This window comes from Morone saxatilis, unplaced genomic scaffold, assembly GCF_004916995.1.
Source record: "Morone saxatilis isolate NCDOM2014 unplaced genomic scaffold, NCSU_SB_2.0 Contig2, whole genome shotgun sequence".
Lineage (NCBI taxonomy): Eukaryota > Metazoa > Chordata > Actinopteri > Moronidae > Morone > Morone saxatilis.
The window spans coordinates 15,521,057-15,543,346 of record NW_023339762.1 but is presented as its reverse complement, the minus strand read 5'-3'; the positions used below and the strand labels follow the sequence as shown (position 1 = coordinate 15,543,346).

At 42.3% G+C, this 22,290-nt stretch overlaps 1 protein-coding gene across 1 annotated transcript in view; it reads right to left on the bottom strand.

Annotated features, from left to right (window-relative positions):
• Positions 1-10,484: 10,484 nt before the first annotated feature.
• Positions 10,485-22,290, bottom strand: part of klf13 (Kruppel-like factor 13) — a 15,785-nt gene continuing 3,979 nt past the window's right edge. The window contains exon 2 of the mRNA XM_035665452.1: positions 10,485-14,371. Coding sequence (XP_035521345.1) covers positions 14,049-14,371 — 323 coding nt within the window. The 3' untranslated portion in view covers positions 10,485-14,048. The remainder of the gene's footprint in view (positions 14,372-22,290) is intronic.

The following is a 22,290-nucleotide window of genomic DNA, read 5'->3' as shown; positions in this document are numbered from 1 at the left end:
CCATCACAGCCACTTCAGCCACTTGTCAGCAAGGCCGCAGGAGACTCGAGGGAACTACACCATCTGCACTCTGCATTTAGAATAACATGGTGGCAAACATTTTCCTATTTTGTTGAAGAATGCTCTTGTATTCCTGTCACCCTTCCCTTGTTAGTAAAGATTATTACTTTATGATGAGGGAAGCAGAACTTGAAACAGTGAGCAGCTTTGGCCAGAAATTGTGCTATTTTGTTTTGGGGTTTTTCTGTCTCATTGAATTTAGTCTTTTACTTGTTTTAGAGTAAAAGTCATCTCTCTGTGATGTAACTTTCTGTATGTAAGGAAAAGTTATTTATTTTTCAAAGTACAAAAGATCTGCATCTCATCAGGAGGGAACATTTTAGCTATTTTAATCAGTTTGAATGCAATACCTCTGCTTGGTTCTTCAAAAATCTGTGGAAAATTTGTAGTTGTTTTGCAATCAAAAGAAATTAAACGGGAGATTAATATTAGACTTTAAAGCAATAAATTGGTGATTTTTGCTACACCCTCTCCCAATTTTGTCTATGCACCAATAATATAGTTACTGTAGGTTAACTGTGTCTTGTAAATTGTAAAGGATTGTCACGGTGTGCTTTTGTAAACAAATTTGAACTACAGGAATTAAAATGTGTAAGCATTATAGATTGTAATGTTGGATTAGGATGAAATGTAAAACTATCTCATTTGTTAAGTGTACTTTTGTTCTTACCACAGTGCAAAGGTTTGCTGTGTCAGAATTGGACTCAAATATTGTGTAAGATATCATTTCACACTTTTGCCCGTAGTCGACCTCCTAAAGACCACAAGCACTGCCAAACTGGCTTCCTTTTAAAAAAAAAAAAATTACGATTCAAATTTTCAACATGTTTTCTGTGGCAAACACCGAACAATGTGCATAGGTTGAATTGCTTCTCAAATATGCAGTGTTTATGGTGTGTTTCTCTGAGTCCCCTGTTAACTACTCTATTTGATCAGTGTGTTAAATGAGAAGAATTATGGGTAGTGAGAGCAGGCCGATGCGTATTTGTCTGAAGTGTGATTAAGTGTCTGTTCCCCCCTTACACACACAACACGATGTGCAATCATGCTATTAGCACTATGTGGTGACCTGCAGTATAGATGTGTCACCGGTCCAGTGAGATTGTCTGTTCTTCTTCCATATCTAGAGGCCGTTAAAAGAAGCACCTGCTGCTAAGAGCACCTCAAGCCTTTGTGATCATCAGTGCTTTAACCAATCAGTGGGTTTCTAAAACCCCAGGCCTCCAAGTGCTTTCTGCTCATTCGACATGACTACTGTAAAGACGCAGTGTTTGTGTTGCTGTTTGTTCTGGTGATGCTTGGATAATGTACCATGCTGTCCTTAACTAAGTGTGTCCTGGCCAAGGATGTCCACTGCTCCCTGGGTTCGCTTCTGTCTCTCCCTCCTGTACACACTGCAGTGTTGCTCCTCTTTGTTTCTATGTGACCAGTTCATGGACTCTCACCATGTTAGGACTGTAAGATATGATTTTGTATTCCTTTAAGAGTTTTACACTACTTTAAATTATTAATTTGCACATTAGGTACAGATGTAAATATGAAAAAAAATAGTTTATTGTTACAAACATGGTGTGTCTGCGTCATTTTTTTGTTTTTCTTCAAGAAGGTTATCATGAAAAATCTAGAGATTAATGATCAGTGCTATATTCTGACAGTTTAGAGTTTAATAAGTAACCAGGGAGATCAAGTTGTTTAGGTTTCTCTAGATCCACATTCACTACAATACACTTTTTTGCTATCATGTTTTCTAGTGAGACCTAAAGGCAGACAATGACTAGTTCAAATTATACTATTAGAGTACCAGAACTAATCAAGACTGAATATGGTTATGGTGTTTTACACAACAGACACTGAAAACTATTATTTGAACCTTCTGACTTTTTCCTGGAAGGTATAATTGGTGATTAGCAGAGTTTAGCGGCAGTGTTAAAATTAATGCAGAAGAAAGCAAAAGGGCAAGATCCTATGATTCCCATAATGCAACTCACTTTCTTTTATAAAACATTTCTGCCTTGTCTCTCAAACTCCGTGCCTCAAGTCTGTAATGCAAGTCTCCGACCTGAGGCCGAGATAACCGAGATGACATCCCCAGGGTTCATTTCTCTTCGGAGCCTCAGATGACGACTCAGTTACAACTAAACTGATCTGTAAAATCAGTGCAGTGCCCCTTTAAAAGGCCATCTGAATTCATAGAATAGGACACTTTTCATGGTTATTCATAAAACTCAGCATTAATGGGAAAGGTAATTAATCTTGTGTCAGCTTTTTGAATTAGTGAATCAAAACAGAATGAGGGGAAAATTTCCTCCCATATCGGTCTGAGGTTCCAGACATGAAATTCTTAGGAATGAACTGCCAAGTAGGGCAGCATTCCAGAGAGCTGTAACTCTGCCTTATTCCTCCAGAGACACTCCTACTGGCAGGAGCATTGACGCCATGCAGTGAAACAGGCCTTCGGAAAGCAGCAGAAAATCTGGAAGTGCTTTCATGTGAAGTGTCATCCGTCCCTGCAATGGTTAAATCTGGGCAGGGTAGCTTGCTGCATGCAGCCTAAGTCACATATCAAAACAAATATTAGCGAGCACTACATATAAATGACTCAGGATGCTGAAAGAGAGGTTTAATTATTTATGTATAAGAATGAATTTAATCACAGCTAAATTTAATCTTCACATGCAGAAAAAAGCAGCTTGTGAGAACGACAGAGTAAGAAAGGTTTCAAACGCTTCCATTCTGATCATGATTAATGATTTTACACAAGATTTTAAAAATATAGTATGTGCTCTGGGTTGTTTGTCAATTGATTGGTCCTCCACCTTAGTCCAGACTTAAATATCTCAACTGTTGGGTGTATTGTTTGACATCCCAGAGGATGAAACCTTATGACTGTGGTAATTCTTTGACCTTACGGGTCTAAGTACAAATGTGAATGCACCCAAGACGCTTTGAGGATGCACTGAGATCAGATCGTTCAGACCACATTCAGAGGTAATCTGGGCTGCATGTGACCACATCCTTACAGCAGTGTATACGCAATGTGTCCTGAGCCACACTGAAGGACCGTCTACTCAACTGACATCTTGTAAGTACACGCAAAACATGCTGTCCAATTACCATTTGGTTCATGCAAATTTTGTTTTTGTTCTCTTACCTGCTAAGATAAGCAGCAGATGTTTGTGAACACACTGTTTGAACTTTCTCCATTTAACTAGTAACTGCAATATGCCCATAATCCATCACAAATATTGCACAATTTTGAGAGTTGAATGAGGAGAAACTTTGAAATATGAACACTGCAAAATGGTTATGGCAAATTGTTAATCATTTGATTCAATACATTGTTGTTTCTTTCCTTGTAAAAATCATTGTTGTAGCATCGCTCTACCAGTGGCTACTCTGTGTCAAAAGTGCATCTTACCTGCCAACATTTAATAGCTGTTTGAACACACTATTTCAACTGATTTCACCATTTACTGTTAAGAATAAAGACAACATTTTATTGATGGTGAAGATGTCAAATTTTACAAATTCAGTCAGTGAAGAGGATCTGTTTATGGTTATATTGACATGATATCAGCAACAAATACACATTTCTATAGTTCTATAGTTTCATCTGTAGAATATGTCACAGATCTCTTTCAGAGTTTCTGTGGACAGAATACATTCATTTGTTAACAAGGCTTTGATTGTATGGTATTTATCAATGGCAAACTCAATGTAGAAAGACTGGGCTGGCAGCAGCGCAGCAGCAGAAACGCTCATGCTAACATGCTAACCTAAGATAATAAAGGGGAAATATTTTTGCATGTTTAGCATTGAGCTCAAAACAGCAATGTGTCAACGTGCAGCCTCACAGAGCCGTAGACTCAAAGGTCTTCTAAAACTATAACGTACTCACAGATTTTACAAAGTGAAGAGAGAAACAATGGCCTGTCACTTTAAAGTTTAAACAGGGTTACAAATCAAATTCTGATTTAATGTCTGTCAGAACTCTTCAATACCCAAGAACTCATGAGCTCTAAAAAGATTCAATCTGTTTTTGTCAAAAAAAAGTTTTAATAAAGAGTCTATGAGTACGAGGTAAAATGAGCCTCTGCTTTTTCCAGAATCCACAGTCCATACAGCAGCAGCTGACTGAGTTGGTGGAGTGAGAGTGAGGAGAAGGTTGCTTAGTGGGCAGCAGCCTGTTATGTGTGGGATGAATTGCATACTTCTGACTGAGCGTATAGTCTCGTGACTAGGCTGCAGTGTGGGCTAGACTCACTAACTGTTGATCCATGTTTCAGGTCACGGTTGTGGACTGCGGCTGCTAATAATACGGAATGACTTGTTCAGTTTTGAAGATGAATTACATCTCCACATGATGTCTAATGTTAGTCACACAATTGCACATGAGGGCCCCTTTCTTCAGAGCAATGTATCCCGAGCTCTTGTATCCCGCTTCTCCCATAACAAGCACTGAATGAGACAGAGTGCATTGTCTTCTTTCTTGGATCCCCTTTTCTCAGAATTTCCTTTGAATTTGCATGAGGGACCTCCCTTTGCTTTTCAAAGCAACAAAGAGCTCTATCAGGCATACAGCAGTCATTTGGCAGGCCTCTCATCCTCTCAAACAGCACAGCAGCCTCCATGTTGTCAAATTCATTCAACTCATTTCAAATCAGGACTCATACAAAAAAAAAAGGATACAGAAATTCTAAACTGCTTTTTATTTCCCTTTCAGATGCATCTGTCTCCCTCCTCACATAATTAGAACCCATTAGAGGCCTTAACACAACACAATAGTTCATAAATATTGATTTTTATGGTAAGCAGTTGTCTCATTAAGACGGTGAAATTAAAACGTGAGATAATTACGCATATCCATGGGTATATAAATTGAATATTTAGATCCTCTTTGTACTATTCTCATCATCTATTCTCGTCAACTAGATTGTAAGCCACTCTACCTAACAGTATTTACATTGCTGTTTTAAGCAGGTTGCTGGCTTTGATGCCTCTGCTGCAGTGAGTGGTAATGCCAAACTCCCCCCCACCTCCCATAGCTAAGCCTTGTTCTCAGCCAGTGCCAGCCTCCAATGTCTGAGCTCATCCCACCCGCTCTGCAGGATCTAGCGCCAGCCCTGCCATGCACTGCACTCGAGAGTGGGTGGCATCACATGGCCCTTCAGCCTGCCTTCTGGGGCTTGGCATGGAGGAAGAGGGACATACACACACACATAGGCCTCTGTGTGATTAGGACCGCTGCTGCTGCTGACCACATCTCTCCCTCTTTTTCTGTTCCACTGAGTCTTAAAGTCAGCGATGCCCACACACCTCAGTGGAGCAGAGACCCTTTCCAGCCCACAAAGCCTCCCACGCTCTAGACTTTGAGTGTGTCTACATTGGGTGCACCAATCAGCGCCGGGTAACACCGCCCACCCACCCACAGCCTCATCCTCATCTTCCATTTCTCACATACTGTAAAGTACTTTCCTCTCAGACAATGCATTCAAAATAACTCACAGTCGAGTTTCTCACCAAACACCTGAGTTTATTCTTCGTATAGAACTTCACCTGGAGATTGGGTGCTCAGGAGCTAATAATCCAAAGAAAAAGTGTGACTGAGGAGATAAATCAGTCAAAGTGAAACCAACTCCTCCGCCCCCACATCCTGTCTGCAGGGTGATAACAGCAGAGATGTGCTCTCACTGCTCATATAACTGTACCTTGCCCCGCATCTGCAGCAATATAACTCACTACAGAGGGGAAAATGTGTCATCTTGAGAATAAACACGTGACTGAAAGACATGCAACCCAGCGAGAATATGTGCCTCACCCACACAACCAGCAAAACCCAAAAAGATCTTTCATTTCTTGTAATACGGCGAGATATGTGTGAATTAGCTCAGTGAGCGGTGTGCAGGGGTACTCTAGCGAGGCTCTACTGTTGCATGAGCAGAGGCTCCACTATCATGCCGAGGAAAGATGCAGGATTTTTATATTTAGCAGCTCAATTTTCCTTGACAACAGCTCCCTGCCAACATTGAAAAGCTGAAGAGAATTGAAAAATTAAAGTTAAATATAAACACATAAAAATGAACTATGCAGGAGGCCCTCATGTTGCCACACAAACATGAAAAACAAGCTCTGGGAACATGCCGGCTGTGATGGCACACCAAGTTGTGTGGCGGTGCCAGGGGTGGCAGCTTGTCTGTTTGTGTAGCATGGTGTGCTGGTAGCTCCAACCTGCCCGGAGACAGGAGGTGTACAGATTGAGCAAGGAGAACACCAGGCTCCTCATCAAGAATTTTAATGCCTTCGTTCTTTCTCTTCCTTCCTGTCTCACTCCACATCGCATGATTCATTGTGAGCAGGAAAGGCCACGCCTGTGATCTCTGCTGGTGTTGGTGGGCGCACTCGGCTTAAGAGAGGGATAAAAGCATGTTGGCAGTGATTTTGCAGAGCAGCAAATGCAGATGGAGGGAGAAACTCTGACAGAGGCTGCAGTTTGTAGTGAATCATCCAGTGCACTGGGTATATACAGGAAATTTCACACAATCATATATATCAGTCTGTTTGGCCTGAAATACAATAAGGAAGGAAGGAGTCCCCAGCACTTGGTGCCCCACCCATTGTTGATACCCCAGCAGTTACTGTAAATATTTGCATGGGTGAAGTGAGGGAACAAGGTGTACTTCCTGTTGCAAGAATAATACTGAAGCACATGGCAGGCTTGTGAGAAAAAACTCCTGCAGTTCTCTGCTGTAATTCTAAAAGCCTGGTTTAATGTTTAGTTCAGTTGCAAATGAGGAACTTTCTTTGAGGAGGTCTGACAAACAGATGGGTGACATTTTAAAAGGAAAAACCAACCAACTCCATTATCCCTTAGGTGTACAATTGATTCACATCACGTTTATTCTTATCAAACCATTCAATGACCCCCTGTGTCTTTTATAAAAGGATCTGCATTTGTCACGTTGCTCGACTCATTCATGCAGGTTTCTGCAAATTTATCCCCCGTCTGTAAATCTGACATTAAAGAGAGACCATGTAACTTTAAAAACACACTCTTCTCCTTAACATTATTACTTGATAGCAATAAAAAACACACCTTGTTCAGTTTAATACACTCAGGGGTTTTGCCTCTACAGCTTCACTTGGTATGACCTTTAGCATTTGAGGGCTAATGTTAACTAACTTAACTGACATTTACTGAATCAGTTCCCTGACTTAAAGCAACAGTTTGATATTTTGGGATTCACTTTCTTGCTGAGAGATAGAGGAGACGTTTGATACCACTCTCATATCTGTACGGTAAGTCTGAGGTTAAGGCAGCCAGATGAGGGTTAGCTTAGCTTAGCATAAAGAATGGGAATGGGGGGGGGCAGCTGACAGTTCTTCTCTTCTGGTACTACTAGCTGATGTTTTAACATCTATCATTATTCCGTAACATGTTAGTTCTTGTTAACTGTGGCCACATGGCCTCTGTTGAGCAACAATAACAAAGTATTAGTTTACACAGGAAAAGAAATGAGCACAAAACACATTGTGGCTGCTTATTTTATGAATTTATTTCCAAATGTAAACTTCACTATTTCATGCATACAAGTTGTGACAACATACATTATTCAACAATCTGTTATTTTCCATATTTGCATAGGACATGGTCACAATATATTGTCTAACATGTAAAAAATAATGCCATAAAAAGGTACAGCAGAGCAGCTAAGACCAGCACATTAACTGTGTGTAGAATCCGAGGAACTGTACAACTGTAATACTTGAATGTAGTGATTTTGGTTTGCTGAGAAAAAAACAAAAACAAAATGACACCTGAAGGTTAGAGTGAGGTCATTGAAGAATGTACTGGCCATAGCTGAGTCAAGAGTTATTTACAGATTAGATTATATTGGTGCTGAGAGGGAAAACAGCACCATGGAGTCACTACAACAGGCAACTGATGGTGATGGGCAGAGGAGAAACGCACAGAGGTATCAAGAGAGCAACATTACACTGAAGAGGTACATTGAGGACAAACAGGTACAGGAATCAGAACCAAAAGGCTGGTGAGAGGCTCTCTCTTTGTAATCAAAGGGAGGTCATTCACAGCACTGTGTGCTGCATAACCTGAAACAGACAAATCATTTAAGGGCAAAATATCCAATGCTTGAGCAGAGCACTTTTTGTCAGCGTGCATTTCTACAGTAAAAGCAAACACCGCACAGCGTCAGTTCAGGCAGTCAAGCAAGACCACATGGTCGGTGAAGGGTACAGACAGATATGGTCTGCTGTGCTGCATGTTCCTACTCACTCAGTCTCTCAGTTTCTTGTCTTTTTACTCATTCAGAATTCGTTTGCTCGTATGATTAAGTGGGTTTTGTTCATTCAAGTGATTTTTAAAAATAATAACAACAAAGTTGCTTATCTGAGATGTAGAAAAAAGGTCCATATTAAGCACAACTTACAGCATATAAAGTTGAACCCAGGTGTCCAAAGTGGGTTGGGTTCAAAATTACTGCAACATTCATCTTTCCCTTCAAAGCCTTTGGTAACAACCAGTTACAAAACTGTGGGGCCTCTGATGAGCTGTGAGAACTCAAAGTTCCTTCTCACTGCTCAGGAACCACTCTCTTCTATCACGGCCGCTTCTTCAACATTATCCCCACCTTTAATAAGCCTCAGGCCTTTGTCATCAGGGAAGACGTGGTCTGTATGTCCTTAAATTTGAAATATTATAGATTATAATGCTTTTAAATATTGCATGTATGTTATTCATTCGAATTGGCTTAGCCTACACAAAGAGCCTGAAGAGAAGAAAAGAGAGATTAAACCTGGGAATTGTTGACAATGAGAAACGTACCTTGTGCACAACTCACAACGTGTAAAACCTCACAGTCAAGACAAAATTCTATTCATAACCTACAAAAACGCATCGGGTCGATGTAAGCAGCACAGTTATAGCAAATGCATTTTTTAATCCTTTGGAATGGTTGGGCGTTCAATATCATTAAGATTGTTTTTGTCAAAAATACCTGTAATAAGCCATTATACATTGCTTGAGTATTGTACAGCAAAAAAAAAAGAAGAAAAAAATTAAATAACAAGAACCAAATGAAAACAAAGCTACACAATCAAAATGTTTACATAAAGCAGAAAAGAAATATTACTGTACATTTCATAAAAACATGTCACACTTTATAAAACTGTACAAGTTTGTTAAATGTCTGATAGTAGCTAGGTTGTTTTTTTTTTTTTTACCCATAACATTTGTATCATCTTTCTGAAGTTACCATTGAAGTTTTGGCACACAATTGCATCGATCATGCTTATACGTTGAGATCAGTCGTGAAGATTTTAGTTGAGACGGCCTGATCAGTGATATATTCATGTTATTAATATGAACTCTTTAAATAAGATTGTTAGTTCTTTACATACTAGACAACAATCACTTCACTTTAATGTGTTTTTTTTAAATTAGCAGAAAAAGATATTAACTGGTAGACTGTTAGCATCTTGTAGAAACCTTGCATTTCCATTTTGTCATTGTTTACAGTTCTTTTTCTCTAACAGATGTCGAAACCTGTAATCTTACTGGGATTACAATCGTAAAGGGGGGGAGCGACATCGATAAAGTTGGGATAGAAAAAATGCTGACAAGGAGTTTAGCTTTACAGCTGACATCATCCGTCACATAGAAAAGGTTAAACAAGACAAAACATGGTCAGTATGCGAGGATGTTTTCCAATTTTTTTGAATAAAATAGCCTATAGAGAAAACAAGTTTACATATTTTTAATACTGAAAGGTTCTTTTTTGTTTTAATCTACAAGGAGGTGCAGGACCCTGACCAACATGGGGATGATAATATAAAATGTACCCAAGTGTTTTTGTTTTTGTTTCTTTACCAGAAAAAATGATTTTTCTTTTTCTTTCTCGTTCCTTCTCTATTCTTCCTTTCTTTTCTTCTTTTCTGTTCTTTCCTTCTTCATTCAAGTAGGGACAATAACCCACCAATTATTACTCTACTTGGCTACTCTTCAAGCAAACGTAAGCTACATGATGGATGTTTCGAAAAGATATGAAGGTACAACAAAAAGTAAAATTTTTCAAGAGGTATGATTTTTGGAAAATATACAAGCTTAAACATTTCATATGAAACAAAAAAAAAGCAATAAAAAGTATGACTACATTGCTAACTCACAATGCTGTGGTCTCTATTCTCATGAATAACTTTCAAAAGAATCTAAATAATGACAAAAACTGTTGTACATAGAGGTCAGGAAGTTTCCTTTTCTTATCGTTACCCCAAACAATCCTTTCAGTTTCTGACTTAGAGCAATTTTTGGATAACAGGTGAAATAACCTGTATCCTGACATCAACAGAGTATTAACTGTTTCTGATTAAAGGGGTGAACCCCATCAATGGGGCTTAAAATTATGTTGTTGTTTTTTTTAAAACAATATATGGTGCCTTTAAACAGCCAGTCAAAAACAGTCAACTTTAATGCTGTGATAAATTCGAAAGAATTGCTGAAATGACCTGAAGACAATGGAAAATCTAGAAAAAAAAATTAACAACAAAATAAATCAAACATACTGTACACCTTTTCTCCAGAGGTTAATAATTATTTGACAACAAAAGCAAGTACAGTAAAAATGGACATGTACAAAAACTGTGTTCAATGGCCTTTTGTGTTGAATTATTCAAGTAGATTTGGTACAGTGAGAATAAAAGTTATGAGACACTGCCTGTGGAGGCCTATATATGTTCACTGGTGCAGTCTGGATGGATGGACTGGGATGTTTACACTGTCACAGTCGGTTTATTTTCAGATGGTAGGAGCTTCCTGTCGCCTACTGTAAGTCCACTGACACTAAGGGTCAAAGATGTTTAAATGGGTGTTTCACTGAAAACAGCTCCCCGAGTGCCCAGTGCTTACTAAGGCATGTAGCAGGACTGCAGGATGTTATGAAGACATTATAGGCAGGAGCTGAGCCCGTATGGAGGCGTTCCTGTGTTTCCAGTGTGGTCGGACACTGACCAGCAGTGAGCACTAAGCACCCAGGAACACCAGGGGGAGGCTGGCAGAAATTTCTGTGCAGCAACTGATGTTACAACAAAATCCACAAACTGTCCCATATCTGCTTTGCGGATGTCGACCCTGAGGTAAATGTGCAGATTATGGATTGAGAAGTGATGAATGAAATAATGAAACCTGCTTGAGGGTGAACTACTCCTTTTTTTGTCTTTTTTCTTTTGCAAGAGAAAGTTACACTACAAACCAAGTCAAAAACAGACTAAAACAGAACAACAACAAAAAGCTGCTCAACAGCAATTTGAAGAATTTGTGAAAATCAAAGATTCTTTCCAGAAATGGTAAATGTAAAACCCTCTCAGTGCTTATTTAACTAAGAGCTGCTGATCAGTGGCATTTAAAGTGTCATCTCGCAGCCTGGAAACTATTTTACCTTCTTACAGAGGGCTGTTTTTTTTTTTTTAAACGTGGTGTTTTGAGGAAACTACTGCATTCGATCTAAACGAGGGATGTTTTCTTGCTGGAGGATGTGACAGAGCTGATTCTTCACAACTTTAAAGGGAGATGGATGCACGTGGAGAACGAGGGACAAGGCCTGCCATTGATGAACTTACACCTGCCAGACCGCCTCAAAAAACACTCAACGTTTTCCAAGGCAAAGTTGTTAACATGCATATAGTGTGAGCCGCGGCACTGCGGGGCGAGAGTCGGTTGGTACAATGAAGCTAACACACTGACAGGACCAGATACATAGATGAAACTATTTCCGGCCATAGTGCTGAAGCATTAAAAGAAAATGTAGGCATAACACAGACTGGCTGGGCTGCAGCAGTTTTGATAGTGGTGCCCGTTTCCATGGAAGGTTTACTGTGCCTTTTGCCTGACTTATTGAGGCATGTCTGTCTAGAAACACAAGTCAGCTTTCTCACGGGACATCTGAGCTTCACAGGCAGGACGACGTGAGGCTGGTGAGCACTGCACTTTGCTGATATGTTCGTTTTGGTTCAAATGTTTTTACAAGAGTTTAAAAGCCCCCTTGTTTTGCGAGAGAGAAGTTTGAAAGCAGCTGTTTCGCAGCTCTGGTTTATCGGTGCGAATTCGGAGCGACATTTTTTCCTTGGCGTGGTGAAATGTGACTCTGCAGCAGTAGTAGAGGATTTCTCCCTGTGCTTAGGATGCAGTTGGGTACATCCCACCCACACTGCTAGCATCGGTCTAGGTAGTACTGTTGTTCATACACTTATCTTTCTACTCTTATCATACAGGTTGGATCAACCCACTAATTACAGCCATTTTTCCACTCACAGTTACTACAGTTGGAGGGAGGGGGGGAGTTGGGGGAGGAGGAGACGGGGGGTGTCTGTGACTGGGTGTCTCCTCCTCTGTGCTGCTCAGCTCATGATAAACCTCTCCTCTTTTATCAGGACCTGCCCTCTCTTGCCTGTCTTTTTCAGATAGCTGCTTTGTTCACTCTGTTCTCCACCGTGTCGCTGCCCAGCCCTGGCTCTGCCCACACTCTCTGGCCTACATTTGACCCCAAGGTTAGGCAACCTTACGCAATTTGGCACGCTTGGCTTGCTTCACCAGTCTTTGACGGGGACAGGTAGAGCCAGATGGGTGAGGGAGAACTCCCCGGGAATGGCATGTTACCACTCCTGCTGTGGGCTGTGAATAGCTTCTTGTGGGATGCAGCTGTTTCCTCCAGGGAGGCCACAAAAGGCAAAGCCAGGAGGAGGGAAGTGAGCCGGCTGTCTGGCTCTACCTGTGATACTGCCAAACACCAGCCCCAGGCCTCAATGAAGGGCAACTTACAAGACTGAATAAAAAGCTTTCATTCACTCTTGTCTTTGGTACTTTTTCCTATGTGCTTGAGAGAAGGATAAACATTGTTTCCACTAAAGTCCCTTTGTGTCCATTTTGTGTGAAATACCGGCTGATGATACAGCGCTTTCTTTTTAAAGAAAAAGCATGAACAGCTGCTTTGAAACTTAACTGTCTCTATTTAAAGGGTCTAACGTTTCTTCAACCGAGTGTATTTATAAAAACTGTTAACAACAGTCAATATAATCCCGATCATCCCACAATGCAGATTTACACAGTATATACTGCACACCGCTGTTTAATGAAATACATATTTAACCCAGTGTAACGGCAACTGAATATTAACGTTGCGGTGAAGGAACAGATGTATTTGTTTACTGAGGTGGGTTTTTTTCTTAACACACAGCGTTTACATTACATTTGAACCTCCCAGAACAAGGGAGAACAGGACATGAGTTCTGTGTACGACTGACCGTATGACTGTAGGGCTAGTTTCCTCAAACGTGAAAACCAACAAAAAAACAAAGAGTGCAAATTGTGTTGAGTGTAAGGCTGTTATATATGTATGTACTGTATGTTTCTCTTCACCATGTTCATTCTTTCAAGCTAACAAGGCCATCCCTGAGCAGGGCATAAAATTCAACCCCCGTTGAATTTCAGAGTAAAGTGATGAGTATATTGTGCAGTCAATGTGAGTACTGTTAAGTACTGTGGTATTACAGAAATAGCAACTGTCTTCAATCCTGAGGTGTGTGTGTACCCCCTCTCCTCACCCGTTAAAAAAAAACAAAGAAAAACAACTAAAAAAGATCCATTTTGATAAGACTTGTCAGGGTGTCTGTTTTTTTCTTCTTCTAAACCTTGTTTAGCTGACTGCAGACTTACATTGGACAACTAGCCATGATCAGAAGCTAAAAAAATACAGACATATGGTACAGAATGTAAATATTGCCATCTTGGAAAGGCATTACCTTCTTTTAGGATCACACAAGTAATTGCACTACAATAAGCAGTTATGTACAGTATGGTACACCACAGCAAGCGCAGGAATAGCAAAGGGGGGATGTTGCTGACAACTGTGCAACACAAGTGTTATGACAAAAACACAGGCCTCCCAGGTCAGAGGCAGAAAGTGCGACAGGGTTCCAGTTTAAGGCGAGTTGGCTGGGCTGAGGGCTGGGCTGAGGGTGGGGCTGGAGGCGTCCGAGCGGCTGTAGTCGCTGAGGGAGCTGGGACGTGTGGTGCTGCCGCTGCTGCTGCTGCCGCTGTGGGGTCTCTTCAGCATGCCGGGTTGGAAATCCGAGTGGCGCCGGGCGTGCTTCATAAGGTGGTCGCTGCGCATGAAACGCTTATCACAAAGCGGGCATCCGAACTTCTTCTCCCCCGTGTGGGTGCGATAGTGGCGGGCCAGCTCGTCGGAGCGGGCGAACTTCTTACTGCAGTCGGGCCAAGTACATGGGAAAGGACGTTCTCCTGCAACACACAGAGGGAAGAAGAGATGTCAGTTTTAATCACACAGGAAACATTTTTTTTAAATTACACCACACTTGGACTTGTTTTTCAAGCCTTCAAAGCAGTTGTAGTTTTCCACTGATTTCAGTCTGATATGAAAGTATACTGGCAAAGATGTGAAACCTGAGGTGTGGTGGCTACTGTGAGGTGTGAATATTTACACAGACAATTACATCATTGTTTGACTGTATGATATTGCAGGGGCCAAGGCAGGCTTTTCAAATCAATCCATGCTTTTCAATGGCATTAACATGCAACATTAACACTGTAACTTGTGATCTCAAACTAACTGAGTCTCTGTGAGTTGACTGATGGGATGTGATGTGTACATACTCCTGCACACTGGTGCTCACCATGTAGCAGATAGCTCACCACAGTGGGAGACGTGAGTCACTGTGGTGTTTACAGGTTACCAAGTCATGAAGACTGCCATGCATGTCTAACAAACATTTTGCGTAGAAGGCCAGGCCTGTAGAACAAGACTGTGCTGTTTTCTGCACATTGTAGACCGAGTCATCAAGGAACGATGATCACGGGGTGTGATAAGTAAGTAAAGGGATGGATATCAAAACATATTCAAAATAATAAAAAAAAACATAGAAGGGCTGTAATAAGCCATGGGAATCGGGGTAAATCACCTAAAAATTGGCGCTGTGCTGGAGGAGCCGACACAGTTTAATTATCTAAGCTCCAGATGCTAATCACACTCACAATGGTTACCCAGCCCATTTTCCAACATACAACTATCTGTGACTCGACACATGGGAAATTACACCCTTCCCCCCTCCATCAGGCAATAAAAGTGGGCTTTGACACAAATCTACTCAAAGCCAGATGGTTCTATATATCTTGTGGTTTTCCTTCCATTCTGATGTGGAAACAGTGTTCATGGAGCCTAAATGCAGCCCTCTGCGTCCGCTGGCCAATATGTCTAATACTGTATTCCCTTTAGTTCCATTTCAGTGAGTTTCTGCCTGACAATAGCTACATCCAGCATCTAATTTTACCAGCATGACATTGCAGTACTATAGTGAAGGGCAGGCTGTATTATTTTAATGTTACGGTTCTTTCTTGAGAATAAGAATAATCAGTCATCATATGCAAGCCTATGCCAGGGATTTGAGGTATGAGGAGGAATAGACGGTGAGACGCGTGAATGTTTATAGGTAGCTTGACAAATGAGCACATAAGAACAGGCCTGCCAAAGGCTGTCTTTGTTCTGTGGCTTCCCTCAGGGCCACAATGGAAACAGTGCTGTTCAGCATCAAACAGTAATATGCTACCTGATGCCAGTGAGTCTCAAAAACAAGAACGCGGTGCACTACTGGTCTCGGTCCCTCCCCCCCATACTGCATGGTTACAAAACATGCAGACAGACACAGCAAGTCTAGACAGCCCGGTCTGTGTTCCTGCCTCTGACGCCTCACCTCAGCTCCCGACAAACTCTGTCAGCCCTGCCCACAATGGTTCCTGCGGGCTCACACAGGGCTCTGTGTATGTAAACTCTCTAACTGACATATAGACATTTGCATACACACATTGCACTCAGCTAAAGTATCTACACTGATCTCACTCTGCTGCTAGAGTTAACACACACAGAGAAACAATCCATCTATCCTGCATGAAGTTAGAGGTACAATTCCTAAAGAAGACAGGCTGCGGTTGTTTGACCCCGTTACACATCCTGGATTACACCCTGGAGAAAAAGGAGGCAGTTTGACTTCTAAAGCACTAATCTCATTGAAGAGACTCATGATAGTCTGATTTCATACCTTATTAGCAAGACAAGCAGCCCGTGCTGCCACCTGGCACAGCAAAATTAGTTATTGGCTAAAAAGTAGAGCTTAGCTCTGCGGGCTGCTTAAGGCTCAATAACCAGTGTAACGGATCCAACAACATTAATATTTAACCAGACACCAGAGAGCTAGGCTGAGATATCCAGTCTAACTGCCCTGATACAGTAATGCAGTCATAGTGGAAGCATCAGGTATCCAACAGCAACTAACCGAGACACATCAAATTATTTAAAGCTGCATGACTTCTTAGAAAATGCAAAATAAACAGATATGCTGCTTATTTTCACCGCCCGTTAAACTGCTTTTGGCATTTAGGTCACCGATATGAATATGCATTTAAAAACCCTGCTGCTTTAATGTCAGCCTTAAAAGATTCACTTACATAAAGCAAGAAACACATGCCCCAATTAATTGTTGTGCTTGTTTCATAACATGAGGTTTGGGATTTCCACAGGGGCAGTAAAAAAAACTATTTCTGGTAACACTGAGGAGGTTTAGGGAACAAACTCTTTGATCCGGAGTGGATATGATGATAGGGGCTATTACCCTGTGTGGCAGGAGGATGTCACTCTCTAAGATATTTCAATAGACTGCGGCTATTACTCAGCATCTCTGTTGAAAGAAGACTGCTGCAAGCTACTCCCCTTACCCTGCTCTTATTCCCATCTAGTTCCAGAGCTGATTGGTTATCCCATCTCTGGCAGCGTCCACATCCAGGGAGTGGTTTATCTTTCTCAGAATGTGTCGGTTGAAGAGGGCAGGTTGGAGGGTGCGGGGAGCTTTTCCCTAACGAACACAGTGACCCAGTTACCCGTTAAGTGAGTTACATCATGCACACAAACTGTACCTCTACTAATCACTAGTGTCCCCCCTCCAAGGAGATGTGATTATGTCACAGGTACTCTTGTTATATAACTGTTCTCTCAGAGGCCAGTGGGTCAGTAAATAAACAGCTCATCTCTGCTCCTCTCCCCCCACCCATCTCTCATTCATATCTAAGCAGTTCCTCAGTTTCTGCAGAAATGGTTAAGAGAAATGGAATCTGAGTGTGTCTCCCCGATGTAAGGGATGCTGTCTGCAAAGGCGAGATCGAATCTCTTTCTTGACGTGAGCAGCAGCGCAGGAACTCAACTCGGTCACCTGCTCCAACAACAGCTACCAGTATTTCAAACAAAAGTAGATAACATTCCTGCTGTGTCCTCAGGCATGGGCCAAGTTCACAGTGTACAGCTGAAAAGCTCCATGTGAGCCTGCTATAAGAGAGCTAGAGTAAATACCTCTGCAGGGTGAGGAGGGGAGAAAAAATACAGTTCCGTGGATACATACAGAGATCACCTTGAAGTTAACTTTGCTCTGGCTGCACAGTGACAGGAAATGTCTTTTACACAGCTCAGAAAAAAAACAAGGTGCACACTAAACCTGCATGGACTTTTACAAGCAAACAGCTCGAGGAGGGAAAGTAAAGCTGGAGTCAGACTATAGATCACAGCTCATTAGAGTTGGAGCTACCTCACTTCAGCGCTGGCTTAGTGGCACAGTCAGCTTGGCAACAAGAAATGAGAGGGGCACCACTAACTCCAGTGGTAGGGCTCAGCACAATCCTGTAATTTGGTTGCATGTTTACAACAGACTATGACCTGTAACCAACCAGGAGCCAGCTACTCTGCCAGCAGACAACCATTCATGGGATTTTGGGTAATACCAAAATGATTGCTGAGTCCCTCATCAGCATAAAGCACTGAAGCAGACAGGTTAACCCGACCGTACACTGCCACTCCCTCTAGACACACCATCATACGCCAAGATGATATAAACACTAACGTGTGTGAAGAACAATGCATATATATTAAGCCGTTTGCAGCTCGTCTATTCGTCGTTCAAAGATCAGTATATGCAGCCTTCGCTTGTGCAAAAATAACAACAAAGACTCGCAAAGTTCTGCGGTCTGTTGAAAGGAAAAAAAGGCGCTGCTTGATTTGAAACACATCTGAGATCAGAACAACTGTTTTCGTGGCTATTGGTCTATGAAAAATTGACTCAGTGGGAGAGGAATGAAAATACCAAGAAATTCTCAAAACATGTTTTCTCAGAGGCTCCATTCAGAGTTTGTTGCAAACAAGAATAAGACATCTAGGCAGGAGAAATAAAGCACCCTTGGTTGGGTCAAGTGCTCGTGTTGAGGACTGGCTCAACCCAAGCTCGTCAGGAGAAAGCTCCGAAAACATGGAGCATTTGATCTATTATCATCTTTTGTCTTTATTGAGAGGGACCTTGCTTGCCGTTGAATAGCCTACCTCCCCTTGTGGGCCTATAGCTGTCAGGTTGTGAACAATAGCAGCAGCCTCGCTCCCAGCAGGAGAGGCACTCCTGTAATGCATTTCAATCAGACAGGCTGTGCGTACTAACCGTAACTCACACACCCCCTGGTCTGCGCTGCACAGGGCTATTGACATTCACCCGGAAACATGCAGCGGAGTTGAGTGTGACCGTCTGATTCCTGCACACACTTAGCCATACATTACTTCATCCCCTTAACTCTTTAAGGGAAAGGCAGGGATAGCTCGCTTGCATTGACCAGCTCATCACATTTGCCTCAATTAGTCAGAGTGGGCACTCTCTTTCAGCCTTGAGTGCATGCTAAAACAACCTGCAGCCTTGATGTGTTGCAGGCAGCCTCCTTATCCTAAACCCTGGTTAACTAAGGACATGCAAACAGCTGCACGGCCATTAGTGGGTGTTTACAGTTTACAGAAGCAGGTGGGAGCAGGGATGCCCCATCATCTGTGACTCTCACTCACGCAGTACAATGCCAGCTCATTCCACTGATGGAGTCTGACACTATAGCTCATATGAGACAGACGTCCCTTGCTAGTCAGCGCCAAACAAAGCGCCATAGCCCTAGATCCTGAGAGGCCCCACCATACAGCGACAAAAGGAGATACAAGCTGGAGATAGTGCCAGCTGTCCAGTGTTATACCTGATGCACTGGTGTTGAACCGGAGAGAAATATTTTCATGTCTCAAAGAAAATCATTATGCCCTCCTTCCCCCTAGACTCCACAAAATGCGCCTCATCTCACGCTGAGGGCCACACCCCCGTGTGTCGTGGTCTGCCACAGTATGATTTATCACACAGAGAAAGGGGACACACCTTACATACCAGAGGGAACATAAACAGCCCAGCTAGAGACAAGACACTCCCTCTGACATTAGCTCCACAGCAATTTTCAGCCATCTCTCTCTTATTCAAGCAGAGCTGAAGACAACACAGAAGACACAGTCCGAGTTTTAATTCTCAGATGTGACGCTGTGAGTGCTGGGCCGACAGGGGTGTTCTCCGCTGCAGAGGTCACAGCCCTTCAAACGTTAATCAGATTAGCTGCAGATGCAGCTGAATAAATGACCTACATCAATGGAGGGCATTGACAGTGGATATCCTGGTATCTAACCCCACCCCCACCCTGCCACACTGTATATTCTCCTTCTTTGTACTGCAGATCCCTCCCTTGCATGCGAGATGTGGTCGGCGGTTTTTCATAGTGTTCCACAGGTCTGTATCCCTCTCTTCCTGCCGCTGGTAATCAACACCATGCCGCAAGCCGTGGCCGGGTCTCGGCCTTGCAACGCGACACGCTCGAGCACTTATTTTGCTTTGCAGCCTGGAAAAGGGTGGGAAGGGCTGCTGGGGGAATAGACAGAGCAGCTTTTATAAAACTACGCCTGAGCTAACTAAAGAATACATGAGCCCTGTGGGCCACTGAAAGCAACACAGCCATGGAACTGCTTGACAGGGGCCTTTCATGGTGTCCACCATGCATGCTTGGCTGTTAAATTACAGTTAAATCTAATTTATGTTCCAACATTAGTGAAGAAATACCCTACTGTCAATTTTACATGTCCACTTATAGGATAGCATATGGACAGCATGTGCCCCGACAAATGCCTCAGAGATGCCTTTCATGGAGAAGCAACACTGCACCAGAGGATTAGAACAGGCAAGATGGTGGCTCCACTTTGGTTTTATTTACATCCCGAGGATCAAGTAGATTTAACTAATACCTTGTTTCCATTGGACACATACTGTACTGCTACACGTGGCCTTCAGAGGCCAACCAGATTTCATTCATGAGAGCTGGTTTTAGGAAAATGTCTTATCTAACAGCAGAGGAAAGCACGAGAATGTGTTTGCAGCTACGTTAGCAGCTCTGTGAGGCTGTTCTATGCTATCTAGTGGAGCTAGCTATGCTAATGTGAGCATGCTAACACTCACATTGTGAACATGCTGATGTTTAGCAGTTAATGTTTAACATCTCTCAGTGTGTTAGTATGTTAACATTGCTAATTACCACTAAACACAAAGTACAGCTAGGATTGATGGGAGTGTCATTGCTTTTGGCATTTTGTCATAGATCAAAGTACTGGACAAGTTACGTTACAAGTGATAACTTGGCACTGGATAAAAACCTGTACCAAATTGTACTGCAATCTGTCACACACACACGTCAACCTCATAGGTGTCACCACAGTCATTAGAGACTGTGCTATTTCACAGAAGAAGTAAAAACGGACCTGCTAGAAGAAAAGTCAAGGTCACTAAAGTCTGTGAGAGTCATCCTATCTGGACCATGAATGTCTGTACAGAATTTAATGGCGATCCAACACATTGCAGTCTGGACCAAAGTGGTTGACTGACCAACACAGCGTTAACATTTGTAATATCACCAGAATGGGGACAAATGGAAACTGTTGAGCACCTCATGACTGAGGAGTCATCACTTTATTACACGTCAGGAGAAGTAAAGCTTAACTGGGTGGGATGGTGGAAATCCTGCCGTGTGGCAGGTAGACAGACTGACCTCTTGTGCCCCAGTAGAGTTTTTACCCATTGCTGTGCCAAGGTCATGCTCAAGCAAGAGCAGGAAAACCCCATCTCCACCCTGCTACCTCATCACTGCCACCAGCCACACAGGAACACTGTGCACTCTGTGTAGCAGTGCAGCCAAATATAAAACCACTGGCAAGGATGCAGTATATATAATCAGAGACTCCTGCTTCTTTTTTTCCGTGTGGAATATGGGATAATTTCACGTTTTAAAAAGTGTCATTAACCACAGTTATTCGGCTGAAAATAGAAAGCATGCATGAATAACTGGGTCTATATGGCAGTGGAGCTGTGCTGCCAGGTGGTGCCACTTATTTTTTAGGACAGGGATTTACAGCCATCTCACAGTATTAGAGGTACCCCCAGCAGAACACAAAAGAGGCCCAGACAAAACGTCAAACCAACTGTAAAATATGTCATTATAGGCTCTTTGTCTTTAAGAAACATTGACCCTGTTCCTCCCGGTGATTAGAATAGTTTTCGAATAGGTCTTATACACAGACAAGATGGCCTTTTGTGAGGCCCAGCTGTGGGGGGCACTGAGGGTCGAGGCTGTTCTTTCTGAAGAAGACGTGACTTGTAATGAGCTTGTCAGGGGCCATCTCTCCTTTAGAGACGGCAGTCTGCATGACATGACCAGAACAGAGTAATGAGGCTTCACAGGGAACACCATGTACTCTATGTCCACAAAACTCCTCTTGGGAAAGTGGATCTTCGTCGTTAAGAGTTGGTTATGCATCTTTGGACAAAGAGTCTAAAAAAAAAAATGAAAAGGAACTGGTGTTGTCCTTAATAAGAATCGGAAGCGGTTTTATTTATATGGCCTTCATTTGTTCCATTTAAAACTGAGTTTATCTGCTACATGACTGAATTTTCCATACTGCAGGATAAATATATGTGTCTGAGAAAAGCCCCGCCTCCCACACCAGGAGATCAGACAAAAGCTGTCTGGTAACCTTAGACCCCTAAACTGCGGTGGATTCCTCACCATCAAACTCAATGCAGTATAATGAGCGATTTAAATTCATTGTGTACTCTCATGTCTGCTACATCCTGGTGTCCCTTTTACGTGGTGTTGGAGAAGGCTACTGCGGTTTGCGAAGAAACCCTAAATGAAACTACTTAAGTGTGCTTGCCGCTTGAGACCTGTCGCGCGACACTGTGACGTCAAAATGACGTAGATCTCGCTGGCGCGCCAGGATT